Source organism: Octopus bimaculoides, chromosome 1, assembly GCF_046866305.1.
Source record: "Octopus bimaculoides isolate indiv1 chromosome 1, ASM4686630v1, whole genome shotgun sequence".
Classification (NCBI taxonomy): domain Eukaryota; kingdom Metazoa; phylum Mollusca; class Cephalopoda; order Octopoda; family Octopodidae; genus Octopus; species Octopus bimaculoides.
In genome coordinates, this window is record NC_142928.1 from 127,603,981 (window position 1) to 127,629,937 (window position 25,957).

The 25,957-nt window shown below is 37.7% G+C and overlaps 1 protein-coding gene across 7 annotated transcripts in view; it reads right to left on the reverse strand.

Moving 5' to 3' along the window:
* Positions 1-17,259, reverse strand: part of LOC106878273 (folylpolyglutamate synthase, mitochondrial) — a 36,541-nt gene extending 19,282 nt beyond the window's left edge. For 2 of the 7 annotated variants that reach the window (XR_016243131.1, XM_014927449.3), the window contains exons 1-3: positions 16,459-17,259; positions 3,967-4,068; positions 910-1,028 (exon numbers count right to left, since the gene is read on the reverse strand). Coding sequence is in view for 4 of the 7 variants with exons in the window: in XM_014927449.3 (XP_014782935.1) it covers positions 910-1,028; positions 3,967-4,068; positions 16,459-16,722 (485 nt within the window). In the remaining 3 variants the exon portion in view is untranslated. Of the gene's footprint in view, positions 1-909; positions 1,029-3,966; positions 4,069-12,288; positions 12,432-13,617; positions 13,947-16,458 lie in introns of those variants that run through there. The other 5 variants (XR_016243138.1, XM_014927450.3, XM_089357535.1 and 2 more) reach the window with 5 other exon arrangements.
* Between the last annotated feature and the right edge of the window lie 8,698 nt (positions 17,260-25,957).

Here is a 25,957-nt window from a genome sequence, read left to right on the forward strand (position 1 = left end):
TGAAGAATGTATAGCCCAGCATAGACTAGTCTATCTTTTCCAATATTCAGTTAGTTTCCAGTCCTCTATGTTAGCTAACTTTTTCTCAACTATAACTTCAATCTTTATACATTCCAATGTCATTGGCTGTTCACTAATACATCATGCTGAGAAAAAGAGACATACAAAAAAATTCATCAAATTTAGCCTGAACACACTTGTACATGGTTATAGGAATTACTATAAAGGAACAGTATGCTAGACATCCCCCAAAATCTGTGAGTTCAAATTTTCAAACTGCCTTTAAACAAAGTATAGCATTTCTTTTAACCGTTTTGGTAGAAAATGAGTGCAGTTCTAGTTTCACAGATTTAGTGATTGGATGTAGATGGTATATCTTAAGATTAGAAAAGGTAAGAATTATCATCATACATTTTTATAAGGCTGGCAACAACTTGTATATCATGCATAGCTTTATGATTGAATGTGTAGTTTTAGAGAGGACATTGTAAGTTAAAATTCTGCTGCAAAGGTTTAAATTTACAGATCCACCCAACCAACACCATAATGTAAAACATGGCAATTATGAGCCAACAAGAAAGCTTCTACATAGTCGCTTTATCAGCTAGAAAAAAGAGCCAAATATCCCTCAAATTAATCTCTACTTTCTTTAAAAAAAGGAAGGACGCATTTGACAATACAGTTTTAGATATACAAATACAGGTTGGTCAAGGCTGGGATGCCTGTGATCATAGGTCTTATTCAGTCAGGACAGACTTAGGGCTATAATAGCAGAATTACTATTAAAATAAGATGTTTTAGTAACGTCTGCAAAAACATCCTTTTCTCGTTGTTATTGAATAATTTTTAAACCAACATGCATTGAAACACAATCAATGCATCAGAAGAATTTTGAAAATCAATTCTTACCTAAAAAATCCAGTCTTGTATCCTTTATGATGTAAAATACTCTCAGTGTAAGCACAAGTTGATCCCTTGCCTTTGGTTCCAGCTATGTGAATCACTGATAATTTGTCCAAGTCTCCTAACTGGAAAGAAATATATATATATATATATATATATATTGAGCCATCCCATAAATAATGCGGTTTTTTTCAATTGCATGTACTAAAAGTCAGAGGGGGATAGGATAAACTACCTGCATCAGCTTACTATAAAAGCAGGTAGTGATTTATCTTATTCTTCGTGAAGTTTTGAAGAGTGCACTTCGATTTTAACAGTTATTTTTTCAAAGCTATAATGGAAGTGACAAAACAGTATATTTGGCATATTTTGCTTTATGAGTTCATTAAAGGAAATAACACAATGGAAAGTGCAAAGAATATTAAAGCAGTATATGGGGATCGGACAATGAGTGTAAGCCAGTGTCAACAGCAATTCCAGAATTTCCGAGCTGGAAACTACAGCCTAGAAGATAAACCTTGTCTTGGAAGATCTGTAGGGCTCGACAAGGATGCCCTGCAAATACTGGTGGAACAAAATCCCATCGTAACTGTTGAGGAAAGTGGCAGAAAAGCTTGGATTTGGTCATTCAACCATTCATTGACACCTGTGTGCCACTGGAAAAGCCAGCAAATTGTGGCAATGGGTACTTCAAACTTTCCAAATCTAATCGCATGCAGAGAGTGAATGTGTGCTCTTCTTTGCTGTCACATCTCACAAATGAACCTTTTTTGGACTGAATAGTGAGTGACTGGTGATGAGAAATGAGTTCTCTATAAAAATGTCAAGTGCCGAAGACAGTGGATAAGGAAAGGAGAAACACCGGCACCCCAGGCTAAAGAAGGTCTTCACCCATGTAAGGTGAAGAGAGGCCTTGCAAGTCTACTAGATAGATGGAAGAGCATTGTAGAAAATGAAGGACAGTATATTTTAGATTTAAAAAGAACTTTGTTTATCTTAATTTTGAAAAATAAAAGAATGACCCAATATGTGTGTGCATGTGTGTGTGTGTGTGTGTGTGTGTGTGTGTGTGTGTGTGTGTGTGTGTGTGTGTGTGTGTGTGTGTGTGCATATGTATGTGTGTATGTATATGTGTGTGTATGTATGTATGTATATATATATATATATATATATGTATATATATATACACATGCATACATGTGTATATATATAATTGTGGAAGGTACTTGTGGAAGGGGTGGACCCAGGAAGACGTGAGATAAAGTGGTGAGAAAGGATTTTTAGATGCTGGGCCTCAGAGGAAATGACAAGGGACTGGAAGATGTGGCGATTTGGTGTGTAAAGCAAAGTAAAATTATTGTCTTCTACACATATGCATGTGTCAGTGCTGTGTAAAAAGCACCCAGTACACTCTGTAAATGGTTGCTGTTAGGAAGGACATCCAGCTGTAGAAACCATGCCACAACAGACAATTGGAGTCTGGACAGCTCTTAGCTAGCCACCTCCATGTCAAACCGTCCAACCCATGTCAGCATGGAAAGCAGACATTAAGTGATGATGATGATGATAATATATATATGTATGTATGTATACATGTATAGTAGACAGCAAAATAAGAATTTTGTCTTTATTATTTTTATGTATTATTATGCTTTGGGCACACACACACACACACACACATTAGCAAATGGTGTCAATGTTGAGATACTGATTGAGATACTAGCTTCCTTTTTGGCTGTGTGCATACACTCACACACACACACACAAACATTCATACAGTCTCTCTCTCTCTCTCTTTCCCATGCACACACACTCATATTATTGAGGATATTTTAATGTAAATTAATAGTTTATTATTGTTTTTTTAGAATGATCAAGGCTTCAGAAGTGAGTTAACATATGCTGCTGTGACAATCATGCATTTGTCAAAGGCATCAATAATTTCAATGATGTGAAACAGAGAACAAGCTTACTACCAAAGCTACTGTATTCACCATCAGTATCAATTAATAAAGTTTTTACTTTTGATTAAGTTAAAGGTCAGCTTCCTCTAACTAGACACACCAGGATGATTTAACCCAGATTACAAATTTTGGCAGAATGCCAGCAATTTCAGGGTGGAGGGCTAGCTGATTACAGCAACCCAAGTGCTTAACTGATATTTATTTTATTGATCCCCTTAAGGATGAAAGGCAAAGTTGAATCCAGTATATATATTACTAGTCCTTACTAAATTGTCTCCAGACAAGTGAAGGATAAACTTGATTGAAGCAAAACCTGAATCCAGAATGAAGAGAGGCATAACAAAATACTATAATTGCTTTACATTGTGGAAGAGCTACTTTAACCATCTAAAGATACACAAAGGCTTTCTACTTTGCTTTCCATTTATTTTGTGAGCTGTCAAAATTTATGTCACACCAATGCAACTTGATCACTGATATCGGGTCAACTACAATTGTTTGAAACTTAGTTAATGGCAAATTATTATTTATATACCTCCAAGATTCTTTTCTCTCTCTTTTTATTTTTTCGGTTGAACTAACAGACATACTAGTTTCCTGCATACATGACCTGCTGGTGCCATTCTTTTGTCTGTAAAATTTAGTATGCATGTATGTCAAGCAACAAGTAGAGACCAGGATGTCTGCAGACTCAACAAGAAAAAATAACCCTGAGGCTCACACGAACTTGCTTTTATTTAACCCTTTTATTGTGGAAACTAAAGATATCAAACCAAATTTTACAGCCAAAAATGGTAGGTCAACTTACATACCAAAATGATTTGGACGACTGAAAATTCCATGTGAAATGCAGCAGGTAGTGATGATATTTGAATGTTTACACTATAAGCTACATTGATTTGTATGCCATAAAATACAGTGGCTCTAGATACACTGTGCCTAAAAAAAGGAAGATGAAACAGTTACAACCAGATTACCATGATCATATGTTTGCGTGATGGAGGCTGATCTATGGCTAAATCTCAATAACAAGAATATCAATGAAATTATAAGTTGTGTACAAATTCAGTTTTATTGAAATAAAAATCAAGTGACTCACAGTTAAATTAATGTCAGTCAAACATGATCTGACAAAGTTCAATTTGGCTTCAGGATCTTGTGATTTATTAGCTTGTAAAAGGTTTAGCTTTTTAATGGCATCCTATAAAAATGAAAATAAAAAATTTCTTATATTGATTTACATCAACAAATTTATGATGAGAAAAAAAAAGAAAATGATATAGGAGACACATTGGTCTCTCTAACTAAATGTAGTTGTTTAAATATGTAAGTGTCTTCATAGAGCTTGAGGTGAGGGATTTTAAAAGCCAGAGCATTGCTCTGGTTTCATGGCATTAAGTAGTAAGCAGATAAAGGTTTTGCTTTGATAAGACATGTATCTAAGATAACATTTTCAGAAAATTTCTTACATACAGTGAGTTCACAATGTTCAATAAAACAGCTATGATTAACATAGCCAGAATTAATTCAAGTGACTTAATAATCAACCTTTAGTCCTGTGGAAAAATAACAAACAAAAATATTCTTATTCATGAATAAATAAGTTTGAATAAAATAGTATTCAAATAGGTAACTAAAATCATGAAGCTGTAAATTTTCCAAATAGTGTATGTTTTTAGATATATTTCATTGGTCTATTTCTTTAAGAGAAATGTTTTTTAATTGTAGAAATGTCTTAATTTTCATATAAAAAGCTGATATACTGAATACTAGATAAGAACAAAACAGCTGTTAGAGGACAGTTCATCAAGCTAAGTTTGTTATCAGTACTTCAGCAAATAAGTTGGGAAAATAGCTATTTTCCCTAATACACACCTTCTGGTTTGTTTATTACATTCATATAAAATATAAATGACCAACTAATTGAATTTTTGAAATTTTTTTGTTACATATTTGAGTAAAAATAAATTTCTATTAGAATATTGAATATATTCTTTTCTACTCTAGGCACAAGGCCTGAAATTTTGGGGGAGGGGGGGGGCAGTCGATTAGATCGATCCCAGTATGTAACTAGTACTTAATTTATCGACCTTGATAGGATGAAAGGCAAAGTCGACCTCGGCGGAATATTGAATATATTAATGAATTCTTAGATAGGTATGACAACTGTAATTTGTTAAGCAAGAATGTTCATCACTTTCTAACATTATTTATACCTAAAATAAGATAGTTCCAACAGAGTGAAAAGCAGGTCAAAGACTCAATTTACTACTGTACTATACAATCATAACTAAATGGTCACTAGTATATAATTGCATATATACAATAGTTACAATAAAATATTTGAAAAGGCAGCTTTTATTTTAATTGTTACTGTAATTGTATTTAACATATCATGTTCCCTTTCTAAAAAAATATTTTGTACATTATTTTAACTTCTTTGTTACAAAAATTTTATCTGACTATAGCAGCAAGATATGACTGAAAATATTTTGTTTACAAATTGCTGGCATGTTCTCTTTGCAATCATGTGGCTCCAAGTTCAATTCCACTGCACAGAACTTTGGGAAAAAATATTTTACTATAGCTGTAACCAATACCTTGGGAATACAATTTTATAGATGAAAATTGAGCAGAAACCTTTTATATGTACAAATATTTTTTCATTCATTTTAACATCCATTTTACAAGGTGGGCATAAGTTGGATAAAGGCTTATTATTAAGACATTATTTTACTGTTGGATGCTCTACCTACAGCTAAGTTTTACCTGTTTTTCAAGTAGTGTTCATAATTCCACCTCGCTTTGAAAACAGAGTTAAGGGGCAATTCATTAACAGGGAATGCCAACATAATATCACAATTTTTGCTTTGATGTTTTCATATGAAGAAACAGAATATAAAAGTCCATACAGGCACACACATAGACAGACAGACAGACACACACACACACACACACACATATACACATGCATATATGGTGGGCTTCAAAACAAAGCCAAGTACAGAGGTTTATCATTGGCTAGATATTTCTCCTGGAGTTGCATTAGCATAAATATAGCATCAGTGGTGCTTCTACCTGGCGTTTCAGTCATTTGATTGTGACCATGCTGGAGCATCACCTTCAAGGGTTTTAGTTGAAGAAATCAACTGCAGGACTTATTTCCAAAGCATAATACTTATTCTATCAGGGTCTTTTGCTGAACCGCAAAGTTACAGGGATGTAAACATGCCAACACGAGTTATCAAATGGTGATGGGGAACAAACATAGACACACACACACACACATACATATGTATACATATATATGATGGGCTTCTTTCAGTTTCCATCTACCAAATTCACTCACATGGCTTTGGTTGGCCCAAGGTTATAATAGAAGATACTTGCTCAAGGTGTCACACAATGGGACTTAACCTGGAACCATGTGGCTGGTAAACAAGCTTCTTACCATACAGCCATATATATATATATATATATATATATATATATATATATATATACATACATACATACACAGAGAGAGGCAGACAGAGAGATCATCATCATTATTTAACATCCATGTTTCATACCAGCATGTGTTGGATGGAGTTTGTTGGGGTTACGGCTGGGTGCCCTTTGCAAGCAAGGTAATATGGCCAGACATGTCTTTTGTAGAGTATTGGAAATGAATGACATTCATTTACAACAATCACCCAACGTCAAGATAAGGAGACACAAACATATGCACACTCTCTCACACTGACCCTGCCTAATATCTTGCTTTGTTGTATCTTTGCAGCTGCTGTTGTTCTTTTGCTCTTGATCAGCTCACATCATGTTGGTCAATGATCAAAACATTCCAGCCATGACTCTTCTGTCTATTTAGGAGTATCTAAGAATACCTTATTTAATATGCCCTTCCCTCTTAAGATGAAGGTGTATGATTTAAGGGGGGTTTGGCTGCTCTTTTTAGTAGGTTATGTGACCACATAAAATGTTCCCTCTTTGACTACCATCAGTTTTATCATCATCATTTAATGTCTGCTTCCAATGCTGGCATGGGTTGAACAGTTTGACAGAAAATGGCCAGCTTGGGAGCTGCCTAAGCTCCATTGTCTATTTTGGCATGGTTTCTATGGCTAGATGCCCTTCCTAATGCCAACCACTTAAGAGTATACTGGGTACTTTTTACTTGGAACCGACACAGGTGCTTTTATGTGGCACTGGCACATGCACCTTTATGTGGCACCAGCATGGGCGCTTTCACATGACACCAGCACAATTGCTTTTTACATGACACCAGTACCTGTAAACCCTCAAGGGAGGGACCTCTCAGCTGAGAGAGGGATGTAGAGGACATTCTTGTATGTTTGGATGGCCACAGTTTTACTTAGTTTGACAAGTTTTCTGAAAAACAGTGCAATTTTGAAATAAGTTATAACAAATTATACCAGTTACCTAGTTTTAATTTTCTGTTGAAATCTCATCACTTACATATGGTAAAGTGAGGATAATATAATCTCTCTTTTCCTTTCCCATACATATTTGTTTCAATAAAGTGTTGCTATATATTCATCCATTGAAGCATTATCGCTACAGACAATTGCCAAACTAATTGCGCCTGTTTTTTCAGAGACTACTTTGCTTGCCCTGAGAGCACTGATAAAGACACAGAATTGTAACATGAAAAAAAAAAATCTATATATATATACAGTAGTCCTCCGATATTTGCGGGGGTTACGTTCCTAGAGCACCCGCGGATAGTGAAAAACCACGAATATTGGACGTGGTCCATAAAAATGCCTATAAATATCAAAATATAACATAAAATATTATATATCATCATCATCATCGTTTAACGTCCGCTTTCCATGCTAGCATGGGTTGGACGATTTGATTGAGGACTGGGGAAACCGGATGGCAACACCAGGCTCCAATCTAATTTGGCAGAGTTTCTACAGCTGGATGCCCTTCCTAACGCCAACCACTCAGAGAGTGTAGTGGGTGCTTTTACGTGTCACCCGCACGAAAACGGCCACGCTCGAAATGGTGTCTTTTATGTGCCACCCGCACAAGCCAGTCCAGGGGCACTGGCAACGATCTCGCTCGAAAACCCTATGGGAGCCAGTCAGGCGGTACTGGCAACGGCCACGCTCAAAATGGTGCATCTCATGTGCCACCCGCACAAGAGCCAGTTCAGGGGCACTGGCAACGATCTTACTTGGCTTGTCGGGTCTTCTCACGCACAGCACATTTCCAAAGGTCTCGGTCAGTAGTCATCGCCTCAGTGAGACCCAATGTACGAAGGTCTTGCCTCACCACCTCAGCCCAGGTCTTCCTGGGCCTACCTCTTCCACGGGTTCCCTCAACTGTTAGGGTGTGGCACTTTTTCACGCAGCTATCCTCATCCATTCTCACCACATGTCCATACCAGCGCAATCGTCTCTCTTGCACACCACAGCTGATGCTTCTAATGTTCAGCTTTTCTCTCAAGATACTTACACTCTGACGGGTATTCACATTGACATTACACATCCAACGGAGGATACTGGCTTCATTCCTTGCGAGCTTACGTATGTCCTCAGCAGTTACAGCCCATGTTTCACTGCCATGTAGCATGGCTGTTTGTACGCATGCGTCATACAGTCTGCCTTTTACTCTGAGTGAGAGTCCCTTTGTCGCCAGCAGGGGTAAGAGCTCTCTAAACTTTGCCCAGGCTATTCTTATTCTAGCAGCTACACTTTCAGCGCACCCACCCCCACTACTAACTTGGTTGCCCAGATAGCGGAAGCTATCGACTACCTCTAGTTTTTCACCCTGGAATGAGATAGAAGTTGTTTCCTGTTTGTTTACAGTCTTTATTGCACCTGAACATCTGCCACAAACAAAAACTAACTTCCTAGTTAACCTGCCTTTGATGTTGCTGCACCTCTTATGTGTCCATAGCTTGCACCGGGTACATCTTATAGAGTTACTACCTACTCCTTTTCTACATACTGAGCAGGGCCATCTACCTGAAGGGGTTTGTGTTTTATCTACCTTCCTACTTATTAAGATTTTAATAAAAACTGAAGTAAAATGTACTGTTACCAATAATGAATGATATTGATTTAAGATGATAATGATGAAAATTATGAAGGTAATGACTGTACAGCAAAGAAAACTTAAAGCTTTTCAGGTGATGCTTCTTCTTCAGGTGTTTTAGGAGATGTTATATCTTTGTGCAAGGCTTTCTTCATGAGCTTGAGGAACATTGTGATGAGAAGTTGCTGTTGTTGTTTCTTCATGGTGGTGAGGAGAGTTTTATTTGTCTGCATGGCAGCATCTATGGCATTTTTAAATTGGAGAGACTAAATCATATAAGGATCCCATGCTTCCGCCTTCGCTTGCAATTCCTTTGCTGTCTTTAAAAGGTCGGACAGATGTTCAATTGCCAGGCCCACCTCATCCTCTTCTTTCTTCACTGGCGGGTTTCATTAACTTCGTCTGTCAGGACTTCAGAATGGGCATCGATGAGGTCGTTGACCTCATCTTGTGTGATGTTGTCAAAACCTTAATCACTAAGTACTTTTGCCAGTTTCACCGCATTGTTGACAGCCTCGTGCTGAATATCTTCAGGTGAGAAGGCCTCGTAGTCCTGGACACACTCTGACCACACCTTCTTCCAGCATGCGATGAGGGTTTCTTTTTCCATGTCTTTAAGAGTAGCATGGATGACTGACAGGCATGTTGCAATCGTGAAATTACACCAGTACTCCTTTAACTTGAAAATCTTATCCAAATCCATTGCATCCACAAGGTGTTGGAGAGAGTTCCAAGTGTAAAGTGCCCTGCAGGTACAGATCATACCTTGATCCATAGGCTGGATGAGGGAGGTGGTGTTAGCAGGGAAGAACTCGACTTGAACTCCCTCGTGATACCAGCATTATCCATAACAAGCAACACCTTGAATTCCATGCAAACATTTTGGAGGCATTCCTTGGCTTGACTGATGAAGCATTGGTGGAACCAATTCAAAGTTAGACTTTTGGTAATCCAGGCTTTGAGGTTGTGCATCCAGTGGACAGGTAGCAGATTTTTATTCTTATTTTTTAAGGCCCTTGGGTTTGCGGACTTGTAGATAAGCCACATGTAATTAGCATCACCCTGTCCTTCTATGCCTTAAATGCTCGGGCTCTAGCTTTGTCCTTCATGGTGTATGTTCTGGAGGCATCTTCTTCCAGAACAACCCAATCTCGTCCATACTGAAAACCTGTTACGGCTTGCATCCCTTGTCCTCAATGATCTACCTGAAGGTCCCGAGGTACTTTCCGGTGGCTTCTTTGTCGGCTGATGTTGTCTCTCCATGCAGGGAAACACACTTTATTTTAAGAAGTTTCTGGAAACGGTCAAACCATCCCTTGCTGGTTTGAAAATCTTCAGGCTCCAGTGCTGTCAATGGTCTTGGTTGTGGTTCTTCGGTGCCTTCTGCTCTGTCTCTTCAGTCAAACTGCTGGTATAATTTCCATGCTTTCTTGCAGATGATGTTACCATTCAAGAGAGTGTTTTTCTTCTTGCAGTCACTGATTCACAATGCTAAGGCAGATTCCATCCTGATGAAGTGCTTATTTCTCACTATCGTTACCTTTTTGGCACTTTCACAGAAACTTACTGCTACAGTAGTCCTGATCGCCACCTCATTCTTCTTTATGTAGCATATGGTGCTTTCGTCGACAACATAATAGCAACCTACTGCAGCATAACTTGGTCATATCCAGCAGTTGTGCCTTCTCATGGAGTGCCATAACCTTTTTCTGGCACTTAGGTTCACTGCCAGAAGCCAAAGAAGATGTAGGGCGTTTGAGCGGCATCTTAGGGCTTTAATAACATGCTGCGAAAAACACAGCACTCAACAAAATACTGGAGACAGCGACTGGATGCAGTTTTTCCCAAAAAAAAAAAAAAAAACCTACAAAAAATCTTCATTGCGTCTTATATGCACATACCACGAATGGGAGATTGAGCAGAGATTAAAAATAATCAGGGTTTTGAAAAATTTAGTTTGAATTACCACTAGATACAGTAATCTATACTACAATAATAAGAGAGAGAGATGAACCAGCAAGTAATCTAATTTCAATGAGGCTATATTAGCTCATGCCAATATATGATCAAATGTAGTGATGATTTTGAAAAAAAGGGCTGGTAGTCGCTATACTAATTAGCAAGTTTGATTGAAAGCAGGAATAAGAGATACAAGATACAGTGTACTTGTATCTAAAAAATGCCATAAAAAATTGCAGATGATATTTACAATCCCGCGAATATGTGGTGGATTCCGCGAACAATTATTAGTTCCGCGAATAACAGGGTCCACAAATGCTGAACCATGAATAAGCAGGGGTACACTGTATATATTCTAGAACATGTGCAACCTATACTATATCAGATGCCATGAAATGGTTAAGATACTTCCTGGGCTATATAATAAAACAGAAACAAAGATTAGCTTTTTGATGGAATCCTGTAAAAATAAAAAAGATATTCATATACAGGCCCATGGAATTAGATTTATGGAGAGAAGAGAAAAAATTATACAAGAAACACATTTAGTCCTTATAACTAAATGCAATGGTATAAGTTTGTAAATGTCTTTAAAGTTCTTGAGGGGGAGGGTCTTTAAAAGTCAGTGCTTCGCTCTGGTTTCACAGCATTAAGTTGACTGGGAGATAAATCTCTGCCTTGATAAGGCATGTATTGGGTTGGTGCATAATTAAAGCGGCTTTTTAAAAATAAATCTTATTCAACAAAAACAATAACAACATGTAACAAAAACATCTTTAAATGATTATTCCGGAGCATATTCACCATCTACTTCAATTATTGCTTCCGTCATTTAAAGATGTTTTTACTCTTCTACTTGTTTCAGTCATTTGACTGTGATCATGCTGGAGCACCGCCTTTAGTCGAGAAAATCGACCCCAGGACTTATTCTTTGTAAGCCTAGTACTTATTCTATCGGTCTCTTTTGCCGAACTGGTAAGTTACGGGGACATAAACACACCAGTATCGGTTGCCAAGCGATGTTGGGGGGGACAAACATAGACACACAAACACATATATATATATATTACAATTAAAAGGGTAAAGGATTATCAATTTATTAATAAATTAATAATTAATAATTTTTACCAAGTCCTTCGGTATGTAAGCACCATTATCGGTGTGGAACTTATTTAAAAGTTCTTATACATTTATAAACAAAATTAAGGGATCAGTAAACAGGTTGCTTCACCACATACCGAAGTTCAGAAATAGCAGCTAAAAATGCTGAAACTCCAACAGATAGCAGTTACCCGCAACTCACATAGGCAAAACAAGAAGAAAAATAACGAACTAAACTAGCCATAGTTAATCATAGACATGTTTCTGGTTTAGAAGGATAAAAACTTCTCATTACCTCATCGGTATGATATTCCTGTTGTAAATTCGACGATACTGGCAAATGTGCATGCATGATCTAGCGCCATCATTGCAGTCGACACATTTTGAAAGTATCTCCAAATCTACATAGGCGAGCCAGCCCATCATCTTCCCTCACGGATTACCATGTGCATCGCAGGCGGTACCGCAGAAAATCTGTGGTTTACTATCCGGGAGAGAATAATTAATTATTACAAATAAAAGGGTAAAGGATTATCAATTTATTAATAAATTAATAATTTTTACCAAGCCCTTCGGTATGTAAGAACCATTATTGGTGTGGAACTTATTTAAAAGTTCTTATACATTTATAAACAAAATTAAGGGATCAGCAAACAGGTTGCTTCACCACATACCGAAGTTCAGAAATAGCAGCTAAAAATGCTGAAACTGTGTGTGTATATATATATATATATATATATATGACAGGCTTCTTTCAGTTTCCGTCTACCAAATCCATTCACAAGGCTTTGGTCAGCCCGAGGCTATAGTAGAAGACACTTGCCCAAGGTGCCACGCAGTGGGACTGAACCTGGAACCATGTGGTTCGTAAGCAAGCTACTTACCACCACACAGCCACTCCTACGCCTAAATATTATTGTTTTTGTTGAATAAAATTTGTTGAAAAAAGCCGCAATAATTATGCACCAACCCAATATCTTAGGTAACACTTTCAGAGAATCTCCTATCTATTGTGGGCTCACAATATTCAATAAAATATGGAGAAATGGCAGCCACAGAGGGTATTATGTAATTGCTTTGCCGGCTAAAAATAGAACTTCTCCCATCTTAATAAAGGAAGGACAAAAGGTGCACCATGCCCCTGTATACACTGTCTGAAAATAAGATGAGATGCTCATGGCCAGAACACTCGAATGAGATTTGATCCGGAGCTTAACAACAACCTAGAAGAACACATTAGATCAGAGGCGTGGTTAGCTGGGTCAGCTGGCATGGGCCTAGTCTCTAATAGAAGCAAAGGGGTAACCCTTTGGTAAAATGAAAAGTTACTTATTCTTTTTAGAAATAGTTAAGATTTTATTTTCTGTAGTTGTTTGTAAGTGTCTCATATCCATTGTATGTATATGTTTATCCCCGTTACCCCTAAATAAATATCATATATTTAGCACTGGTTATTTAAGTACTTAATTTAAGTACAACGAGGCTGACAAACAAGTTTTGCGCGGACCTACGTAAAACTAACACAAATGTTTAATATAAATCGTTAACAATTCATATAATTTCATATGAAACTTAGTCAAATGTGAATTATATACCTACTATTATGTAATAAATTATTGATTACCTGGTAATTAAGCATTTTTAAAATCAATTAATACTGTTGCATTGTCGAAGGTGACGTGTTAGGATTAGCGCGCTTCACATTCAAAACAATATTGACTTCATATAAATATTCCATTAACTATTGTTCAGGTATTCCAGCCGTGACCATTACGACTTTTCCCAATGTGACTCCAAGAGCACATTATTCAACATCTGTTTTTAAGACGATAGGGTAGGATTTGACGGAGATTTGATAGCTATTTCTTGCAGGTTGAGCGCCTGAATAGATACTCATTGACTGACAGTCAAATGTTTTCATTCGCTCGTTCAATGAAATAAACATTAATTCCCTCCGAGACTATAACTGTAGGAGGATGTCGTTAGAGAATTGTTTTTTTTTTTTTTTCTTTAAGGAACTATAAGTGTTTCAAAATTCGTTAAATGTTTTAATGATCTCTATCAAAAAGTATTTATGAAGGATTATAATCACAAATAGTAGACAAATAATGATCTCACTTAACAGGTTAGTGATAGACGTGAAGATGTGCCATGTTTTGTCTTCTCCGAAGAAGGGTGGTACCATAAACTTTGCTTTCTTCCTCCGGTTAATTTCTTCTCAATACATATCAATAACTTTTTTCTATTTATATTTTCCGAATAATAATTAATTGTATTAAGTAATTCTAAAGTTTGTATTGAATAGTAATTTGGATAAGTTTTATAAATCATCTTAACACGTGTTAAGTAATGAATCGGAAACGGATAGTAATACGACGGGCTTCTGCTTAGTCTTCGTCCGCTAATTTCCACAAACAAAATATTCTTTTCTGCTCTAGGCACAAGGCCCGAAATTTTGAGGGAGGGGGCCCAGTCAATTAGATCGACCCTAGTACACAACTGGTACTTCATTTATGGACCCCGAAAGGATGAAAGGCAAAGTCGACCTCGGCGGAATTTGAACTCAGAACGTAAAGACAGACGAAATACCGCTAGGCATTTCACTCGGCGTGCTAACGTTTTTGCCAGTTCGCCGCCTTCCCACATACAAGATATTGATTCGTGGCTACAGCAGGAGACATCAGTCCAAGTCGCCGCGCTATGGGATCGAACCCAGTACCACGTGCGTGCAAAGCTCGCTTTTTAATTACGGAATAGGAGAGTTAAGCAAGTGATAAGTGGAATTGCAATGTTTTTATCAGTCTGAATATGCTTGGTGCTCGTTCGAACTGGAGGAACAAGCTACTCACTGCGCTTTATCACGGAGAATATATCTCGCTTGTTGACAAATGGTGTGTGTACACCTTTGCATCATGAATATTCGGACTGATAATAACATTGCTAGCTTTTTAAGTCTACGGTTATGTCCGCCCCGCTCAGCGAGCAGACCAATGAGCAAAAGTATTTTCCAAGATTACACTATCTAATGCGATGCAGGTGATTTGGCTTCTATTTTGAGGAAAGAAAAGGAAAAACGGCAGAATTCTGCTGTACGCAGGGCATATAACCCCTCATAATCTATTTCATTTTTTTTAATTTTCAGAAAACTTTTGCGAATTTGTGTTCTACACACAGGAAATCATACGAATATGCAAAAAAAAAAAATGTGTGATTTAAGTAGGTATTTAGTTTGTAGCGTACGCTTGAGGGAAATTCCTCTTCTCACGTTGGCGCTCACGTTGAACAATACTGCAACCTAGCAGCTCACAGCGGATTCTTAACCCGCTCTAACTTTACCCATTATCTCCAGAGGTGATGTATCTCTCGCGAACGGAGCTAACGAACTACGCACTGACATACAGAGGGTTGCCGGGAGCAAACCCCATGAAATGAAAACCAAATAAACAACCATTGAATTGCATCCGCTTTGTAAGCCTCTTCGAGTTCCAGAATCTTGAGACTACAAAAAATAATTGTAATGGGAGAATGAGATGTTCCACAGGTATCAAGAACCTTCTAGTCCCATTATAAGTTGTTATTTTCAGTACATCTCACGACCACCTCATACTGTCCTCGTTTGAAAAAGTTTTTTTTTTAATGCGTTGTCGTATGAATTTCCGCGTGTAGAACACAAATTCGCAAAAAATTTCTGAAAATTCCCCAAAAATGAAAAAGTTACGATCGGGTTATATGCCGAGCGTAAAGCAGAATTCTGCCGAAAAATCATGCTAGTGGAGAAGGAAACGTGAAAGAGATGACGGCAGCAACAACAGTATGGTAAGGTTCCGAACTCCACATGGTACGAAAACAAAGAAAATAAAACTTCTGCAAATCGAGCAAATCTAATACTCCCCATAAAAGTATTAGAATGTGATTACTGTTTAAATTTTTAAGGAATAAAATTACATTTTACAATAACTACTACAAACGTTGCATATGTCAACAAGGGAGCCCCATGTTGTTGTTAAACCTGCTTAAAATAGCATCAAATATCTTTAAAACTATGCCCCGCCGTCTTAAAAGTGAACGACGCAGTGGACAATGTAGTATTAGATAAACAAAAGTCGATCAAGGTTGGCCTGAGGATAATCATCAACAGCTCTACGAGTTTGTTTTAAGCCATAGGCATACTGGTCAGTTGTTGATGGACCTAATGCTAATATTTGTGCGCTGTGGTTGTATAAGGACCCCAAAACCATAATAAATGATAAAGTACTAGATGCATGATACTGGAAGAAAAAAAGATGGGTGGCCATCACTGGAATGTTTTTGATCATGTCTGCTCCATTAGGGTCAACCTGAGTTCAGACAACAACCTCATTATGTCATAGATCTACATTACACATTTAACTAGTCAAACATCTCTCATTTCTATTGTTTACAACAATAACATTCACATCGACATAAATACAGTGTCATTACTCACTTCATATGTTTTTCTGTAACTTTGTTCATGTCTTGATCCAATTTCTTTAGAAGAATCGTGTTCCATGGAGTGTGTTTTTAAACTGAATAATCGAACTGACATGGTTGTGTAAATCCTCTGGCGGCAATACAAACAAGTAGGGGGTGTTGACACCGTGATCAACAGATGACACCAATATCTCTTTTGTTTTACTGGGGCAGTCTTCCAAAATTTGAATGCCGATTGGCCAGCCAAGTTAATTATATGGCGAGAAATTTGCTGCATTGAAATAATGCTTAAATATTTCTTTTATTAGTTGGTATCGAAGCGTGTTGGGTTCGACATTGGGAGATGGCATGAGACTGATAGAGTTACAAGTATAGGACCACGTGTAACAGCCAGCAAGTTGAAGTTTAAATTACATCGTCGAATCGTTGCACTTACTTTGTCCATATTTGAATGCTAACTCAATTAGCATAAAAGTTGATTTTAAAAACGAGTATGGCGATTTCAGTTCATAGCAACCCTGGCTGGAAAATACGTTAGATGCGAAAAGAAATAAAAATAGCAGACTATGTATTTAACCGGTGTATTATTAATTAAGTTCCCTAGGAAATCTGCGGACCGAAAGTTGTTGACTTAAATCGTGTTTAGTTGTTTGGAAGTTCTGTGAGTAAATAGGTTAATTTATTTATTCGTTTATTTATCTATACGTATGCTTAATAATTCACCAGTATTTTACTTAACTTAAACGAAGTAAAATAGGGACTGGGAATTGAAGCTGCCTGGCGGACTTTATCAGCTTAGCCTCTTTTCCTTTATGACTTTATTTAGTTAGGAGGGAGGGACTGTACTGATGACCAACGTCGACCTTTTGGAACTGATCAGATTGATGCGGTTGGTGTTCTACTTGAACAGTCGCAAACCAATTCCAGAGCGACGGTAACGTTTTCAGAAGGAGTTTGGGTGGAAGTGAGATGCGAGTTGCTGGTTTTGCTGTTGTGGTGATTGAAAGAGTAGAAAGGAAAGCACCTATAGGAAAAGGTAGTGTTTCGTTTTATGATCACAAAGTGAAATTAAAGTGATCTGGAACTTTATAGAAAACAATTGTCATTAAACGTCAATGAAATGAAAGGGAGCGCTTGAAAGCAAATAGTAAACATTACTTGATATAGCTGTATAATGATATAGTCTAAATGATTTATTAGGAAATGCCCAAGTGATTGTTTATAAAAGATGATTTTTTTCCAGTGATGTGAGAGAGATAGCATAGAGAGATCAGACAATACATTGAAATTTCTAATATTTATGAGCCACCAAAAAAACTACATGGTTGCTTGACATGCCAGAAATAGTAACCAAATCTGTATCAAATCATAGCCACCATCTTAAATAAAGACAGCATTGTTACTAATTCCGTTTATAAAACTTGTTGAATTTTTTATTATTTTGTATTCTTCATTTGTACTGTTTGAACACTGAGGTTGATATGTGAAACTATTATTTCTGTTATTCGTTTCAATAATAAAAAACTTTTAATGAATATTTTATATTGTTAAGGATACACCACACAAATAGAAGTACTTTATAATAGGGTGGAATGCTTTATAACAACATACTTTTAATAAAAGGAGCATTCTTTTTAAGATTACTAGTAGTTTAATCAGTTACATTTTAATTCACTATTATTGCTATGTTGCATGACCAACTGGGCAAGCTAGCTGACATGTCATCCTGATATAGATTATTCTCTCTCTCTTTCTGGGTAAGATATACGTGTGTGTGTGTGTAATATATATATATATATATATATATATATATATATATATATATATATATATATATATACTTTATTTAAAAGCAGCAGAAATATAACAAAAGACTGTTACTCTGAGTTTCACGTTCCCATTCATCGGACAGTTTTGTTAGAAATGGGGAAGGAATAACAATGCAATCAAAAGTAATATAAAATTGTTGCACATTTCATGTGCTTACTCCGGTAATGTGAATACCCGTCAGAGTGTAAGTATCTTGAGAGAAAAGCTGAACATTAGAAGCATCAGTTGTGGTGTGCAAGAGAGACGATTGCGCTGGTATGGACATGTGGTGAGAATGGATGAGGATAGCTGCGTGAAAAAGTGCCACACCCTAACAGTTGAGGGAACCCGTGGAAGAGGTAGGCCCAGGAAGACCTGGGCTGAGGTGGTGAGGCAAGACCTTCGTACATTGGGCCTCACCGATGCGATGACTACTGACCGAGACCTTTGGAAATGTGCTGTGCGTGAGAAGACCCGGCAAGCCAAGTAAGATCGTTGCCAGTGCCCCTGGACTGGTTCTTGTGCGGGTGGCACATGAGATGCACCATTTTGAGCGTGGCCGTTGCCAGTACCGCCTGACTGGCTCCGTAGGATTTTCGAGCGAGATCGTTGCCAGTGCCCCTGGACTGGCTTGTGCGGGTGGCACATAAAAGACACCATTTCGAGCGTGGCCGTTTTCGTGCGGGTGACACGTAAAAGCACCCACTACACTCTCTGAGTGGTTGGCGTTAGGAAGGGCATCCAGCTGTAGAAACTCTGCCAAATTAGATTGGAGCCTGGTGTTGCCATCCGGTTTCACCAGTCCTCAGTCAAATCGTCCAACCCATGCTAGCATGGAAAGCGGACGTTAAACGATGATGATGATGAGATATTGTCATCATCGTTTAATATCCTTTTTCCATGCTGGCATGAGCTGAACAGTTTGACAGGAGTAGGTAAGTCAGAAAATTGTGCCAAGCTCAACTGTCCTGTCAGCTTTGGCTTGGTCTTTACCCTACATACCCTTCCTAATGTCAACCACTTTACAGTGTGTACTGGGTGCTTTAATGAAGCAGGTTTAGAGATGCACCAGGACTTACCCACAGGGAACAGTGGGTAGACGTATATATGTATACTTGACTGGCACTCCGTCAGTTATGGTGTTGAGTGTTCCAGTTGACCCAATCAACAAAACAGCCTGATCATGAAATTAATATGCAAGTGGATGAGCACTCCACAGAACATGAATACCTTCGACATAGTTCTCAGGGAGTATCAGTATGACACAGAAAGTGATATGGCAAATGCTTTGAACTACAGGCACAACTCATTTTTATCAATGTGAAGTAAAGTATCTTGCTCAAGGACACAACACACCATCGGGAGTTGAACTCACAACCTTACAATCTTGGGCAGAATAATCTCGCCCTAACTACTAAGCCATGCACCTTCACACACTCACTCACACACATACACACACACACACACACACATCACAAGCATCACCATTATCATTAAACGTCCACTGTCCATGCTGGCATGGGTTAGATAGTTTTACAGAAAACTGGTAAGCTGCAGAGCTGCATCAGGTTCCAGTCTGATTTGGCATGGTTTTCTACAGCTGGATGCCCTTCCTAACACCAACCACTCCAAGAGTGTAGTAGGTGCTTTTTACATGCCACCAGTATGAGTGTGAGTTATGAAACACCAGCATTGGCCACAACTGCGATATGACTTGGCTTAACAAGTCTTGTCAAGCATGATATATTGCCAAAAATCTTGGTCACTTGTCACTGCCTCCATGAGGCCTAAAGTTCAAAGGGTGTCTTTTTTGCATGCCATTGGCACTGGCATCAGCCACAACTGCGATTTCACTTGGTTTGAGATAGGTATTCTCAAGCATAGCAAATTGCCCAGTGTTTGAAGGGTGTTTTTTACATGTCAACACACAAACACACACACTCATATATATCATTGTTATCATCATTTAACATCCGTCTCCCATGCTGGCATGAGTTGGATGATTTAAGAGGGGCTGGTAATCCTAAGGACTGTGCCTAGCTTTACTGTCTCCTTTGGCATAGTTTTTACAGCTGGATGCCCTTCCTAATGCCAGACATTAATGGACTTGGTGCATTTTATATAGCACCAGCAACAATGATATTATGTGGCACCAGCACAGGTACTTTATACGTGATACCAACACAGATGCTTTTTACATGGAACTGGCATGGCTGCAACACAAGCATGGATGCATTTTACATAGCACTTACAGGGGTCCTTTTTACATGACACCAACATGAATATTTTTTGCATGGCAATAAATGTGAGCTTTTTACATGACAGCTACACCTGTGGAAATTTAATTCCTTTTTTACTTTAAAAATATTTTCTATGCCATATATTATACTATATTACAATCATTTTAACATCAACTTTTCCATGCTTGCATGGGTTGAGCAGTGTATATTGTGGAAGTTGATGTGTGGCCAGTTGCCCTTCTTGTTGCCATCCCTCATCTGTTTCCAAGCAAGGTAATAATAACAAACGTGTTTGCAGAATATTGGAAATGAATGGCACTGCTTATTTGCTACTATCAAAGACAAACACACACACACACACACAAGTATGCCTTAACTCTTCGAAACACTTAGTTTTAGAATGGTGGCAGCTGATGAAGGAAATGTTCTCTATGTGGCCTGTGTGTTTTCTGTGCTCTGCTTATGTTCTGTTTCTCATTTTGTCCACATTTTTTTGTGATGTCCTGTACCCAGATATGCATCTATATATACATGTAGATGGACTGGTGCACGATCCTGCTGAAAGATGTAGCCAGCCTTCATCATAGTCTTTCTCACTTTGGGTAGGACTTTTGTGGCCAAGTAACTGGCTGTGGTGAGCCTGTGACCGGCCATGAACCACACTGGCAGCATCTTCTCGCCATTCGAAGCCACAACATTGAGCATCATCATGGCGGCCAGGTGTTTGGTTATGGACATTTAGCAGATCTTGGAGACATCTTGGCTGAAGATGGCCATATGGTCATTCTGCTTGTTGATAACCGGATTGACCATGAAGGGCACTTCATCAGAAGAAAATGAAAATTTTCCATGACACTTCAAGTCGTTGAGAAGATGACAATAGTATTCTCAACATTGTTCTCACATATGGTCGGTGAGTAGAGGCCTTTCCATGCAGCTCAATCTCTTGCTGCTCTCTGGGATGTTGTTCTTCACAAGTGCAATCATTCTGAGCTTCGGCTCACTTTTGAAGACTTTTCTTACAGCCAAATGGTCAACAACTTGAGGACTGCTTGATCGAAGTCAATCTTTGAAGTCTTTCTCATTCTCAAGCCTCTCTGCGACTCTGTGGACAGTCATCTGGCTGACATTGAACTGCTTGGTAATGTTGGACTTGTTGTGGCCTGCAGGAGAGCAAAGATCTTGATTCTTTTTGCTTCCATCTCAATACACCTGCACCTAATGGAAAAAATGTTTTAATGACATGCTGGAAAAGTAGAACTTTAAGTATGTTTGATGGCACTTTTTCTATCACACACATTGAAAACTGAGTGTAACAGGACTTTTGCAAAAGCCAGTTCATGCCATTTGTATATCCTTCTGTTGTTGCTAGAAACTATAACTTAAGGGTGGTGAATTGGTAGAACAGTTAAAATGTTGGATAAAATGCCACATACCATTTCTTCTGGCTCTTTATGTTCTAAGTTCAAACCTTGCTTGATTCAACTTTGAAGTTCATTCCTCTGAGGTTAATAAAATAAAGTACCAATCAACTGAAGTCAATTAAATTTACTTATTTCCTCCCCCTCCTCCTCCTCCTCCTCCTCCTCCTCCTCAATTTCTGGGTTTATGTTTATGTTAGAAACAATTATTATTATTAGTGTTAAGGTGGAGAACTAGCAATATTGTTGACATGCTGGGCATAATGCTTAGTGGTATTTTGTCTGCCGCTGTTCTGAGTTTAAATTGTGCCGAGGTCAACTTTGCCTTTCATCTTTTCAGGGTCAATAAATTAAGTACCAGTGAAACACTGAGGTCGATGTAATCAACTAGTCCCCTCCTGCAAAATTTCAGGCTTTAGGCCTATAGTGGAAAGGATTATTATTATCATTATTATGATTATTGAGGCAGTGAGCTGACAAAATTGTTAGCATGCTGGACAAAATTGTTAGCAGCATTTTGTCTGTCTTTATGTTCTGAGTTCAAATTCCACCAAGGTCAACTTTGCTTTACATCCTGTCGGGTTCAATAAAGTAAGGACCAGCTGAACCCCCCAAATTACAGGCCCTGTGCCTATAGTAGAAAGGATAATTATTATAATAATAATGATAATAATAATAATAATAATAATTATTATTATTATTATTATTATTATTATTATTTCTGCTACTACACTGGGCAAAAATGCTTTGTGACATTTCTTCCACCTGTGCATTCTGAATTCACATGTCACCAAGGTCAACTTTGCCTTCCATCCTTTTGGGTTGAGGGAATAAGTATCATTTGAACAGTGAGGTTGATGTAATCATCTTACCACCTTCTCCTTGTTGGCCTTCTGCCTAAATTTGAAACTGTTATTTCTGTTATTAATAGTACTCTGCACTCAAGAAGACCCATCTGCCACAGCAGAATTGTGCTGGTGTCATATAAAAAGCTCACAGTGTGGTCTGTGGAATGGTTGGCATTAGGAAAGGCATTCAGCCATAGAAACCATACCAAAACAAACAATGGAGCCTGCTGATATCCCTGGCCATACCAGCTATGGTGTAACCATCCAACCGATGCCAGCAAGGAAAACAGACATTAAATGATGATGAAGATGATGATTTCTAGTTTTTATTATTATGTGACTGGATCATGTCTTGTTATTTGTTGCTTAGAATCTGTGGTCCACTACTGAACTCTTACTGTATTCAGTGAAAGGGGGTGATTACTCAAATATGGCTCTTAACGCTCTGAGTAGATGACTCTATCTACTCACATGTACTATCTGTCTGCAAAAAGAAAAACTTCAGTAATTGCAGCACCCTTCTTCTACTTTCTACCTCTTTCTTCGACTAACTAACCACACAATGTAATAGCAATACATTTCTCTTGCCTCTCAGCACTAACACTCGTCTCACTGTCTTCTTTGTCTGTATGTCTGTCTGTCTGTCTGTCTGTCTCTCGTTCTTTCTCTTTTTGCCTCCTCCTTGAAGTAACCATATCACAGCATCACACATTTGATCTTAGTGTAATAACTATTACTATTCTCCTAATTCAAGTCATTAGCACTTCTCTCTCTTTTTTTTTCTCTCGCTTTTTGTCTCTTCCTTCTACAAACCACATGATAGTGTAATGCATTCAGCCTTAGCATATTCTTTTCTACTCTAGACATAAGGCCTGAAATTTTTGGGGAGGGACCCAGTCGATTAGATCGATTCCAGTACGCAATTGGTACTTAATTTGTCGACCCCGAAAGGATGAAAGTCAAAGTCGACCTCGGTGGAATTTGAATCAGCCTTAATATATTAATCAATAGATTTTTTAGAATTATGTGCCTCAGGAGTGGCTGTGTGGTAAGTAGCTTGCTTACCAACCACATGGTTCCAGGTTCAGTCCCACTGCGTGGCACCTTGGGCAAGTGTCTTCTACTATAGCCTTGGGCTGACCAACATCTTTTGAGTGGATTTGGTAGACGGAAACTGGAAGAAGCCCGTCGCATATATGTATATATATGTATGTGTATGTGTGTGTATATGTTTATATCTGTATTTGTCCCCCCCCCCCCAACATCGCTTGACAACCGATGGTGGTGTGTTTACGTCCCCGTAACTTAGCGGTTCGGCAAAAAGAGACCGATAGAATAAGTACTAGGCTTACAAAGAGTAAGTCCTGGGGTCGATTTTCTCGACTAAAGGCGGTGCTCCAGCATGGCCGCAGTCAAATGACTGAAACAAGTAAAAGAGTAAAAAAAGTTTCAATTTGAAAGAACAAAAACAACCGTGCATGCCGCACAAAGAAAAGAGTTATCTCCCTTACATTGATATTTGTTAATGCATTACCAGAAAGGCAGTTTTATATTTGCATATCTTTCTTTTACAAAAAAAAAGCATCGATGTGGTCGAACTATTTTTAACACACATAAATTGTTTCCAGGATGAAGAAGTATTAAAACATTAGTGACTATGAAAATCACGAATAATTCGTAGCTCTACAGCAGACCCAACATACCTCTACTATCATGAAAAAAGGGACATTAGAACATTGATAATGATGATAGCTGTAGTGTCACTGTGTGGTAAGAAGCATGCTTCCCAACTACATGGCTCTGGGTTCCGTTCCACTGTGCTTCAACTTAGACAAGTGTCTTCTTCTAAAGCCTTGTGAGTGGATTTGGTAGACAGAAACTGAAAAAAGCCTGTCATATATACACAAGTATATATATATATATATATCATCATCATCATCGTCGTCGTCGTCATTTAATGCCCACTTTCCATGCTGGCATGGGTTGGATGGTTTGACTGAGGGCTTGCGAGCCAGAAGGCTGCAACAGGTTCCAATCTGATCTGGCAAAGTTTCTACAGCTGGATGCCCTTCCTAACGCCAACAACTTTGAAAGTGTAGTGGGTGCTTTTTACATTCCACTGGCACGAGGGCCAGTCAGGCAGTACTGGCATCGACCACACTCAAATGGTGCTTTTTACGTGCCACCAGTACAGGAGTCAGTCAGGCAGCACTATACATATATATACATATACATACATATACATATATATACATATATATACATATACATACATATACATATTCAAACACATATATATATATACATACATACATATACATATATATATACATATACATATATATGCATATATATATATATATATACACATATACATATATATGCATATATATATATAAATACATTTATATATATATATATATATATATATATATATATATATATATATATATATATATACACATATACATATATATATATAAATACATTTACATATGTATATATATACATACATATATATATATATATATATACATATACATAGATATGTATATACATATACATACATACATATGCATATATATATACATATACATATAGATATATGTACGTACATATGCATACATATACATATATATACACATGTGTGTGTGTGTGTGTGTGATTGTATTTGCCCCACCACCACCACCACCACCAGTTACAAATGGTATTGGTGTGTTTATGTCTGTAACTTGGAGGTTTGGCAAAAGTGACTGTTAGAATAAGTAGCAGGCTTAAAGAAACAAAATAAGTCCTGGGATCAATTTGTTCAACTAAATCCCTTCAAGGTGGTGCCCCAGCATGGGCACAGTTCAGTGACTGAAATAGGTAAAATATAAAAGATGAAGATCATATAAAATTTGTCAAAATAAAACTGTGTGCACTTATCAATAAAATATGTTATTTTCTATTTTCCTATAATGTAAAGTCGTCCAACATTAAAAAAAAATTCTCTGAAGGAAAACAAAATATCAATCATTTAGTATAGGAAGGCAGTAGAAGCTTGCTAACAATGTAGAACTGGAAGAAAAATAAATTTATCTAATATTTTAGCTTTAATAAGTTCTAATCTTAAACTGAAATTTTTTTAATGAAAATTAAATTGTAAGCAAGACCAGAACTATTAAAAACATATGCTGAGGTAAATGATAGAT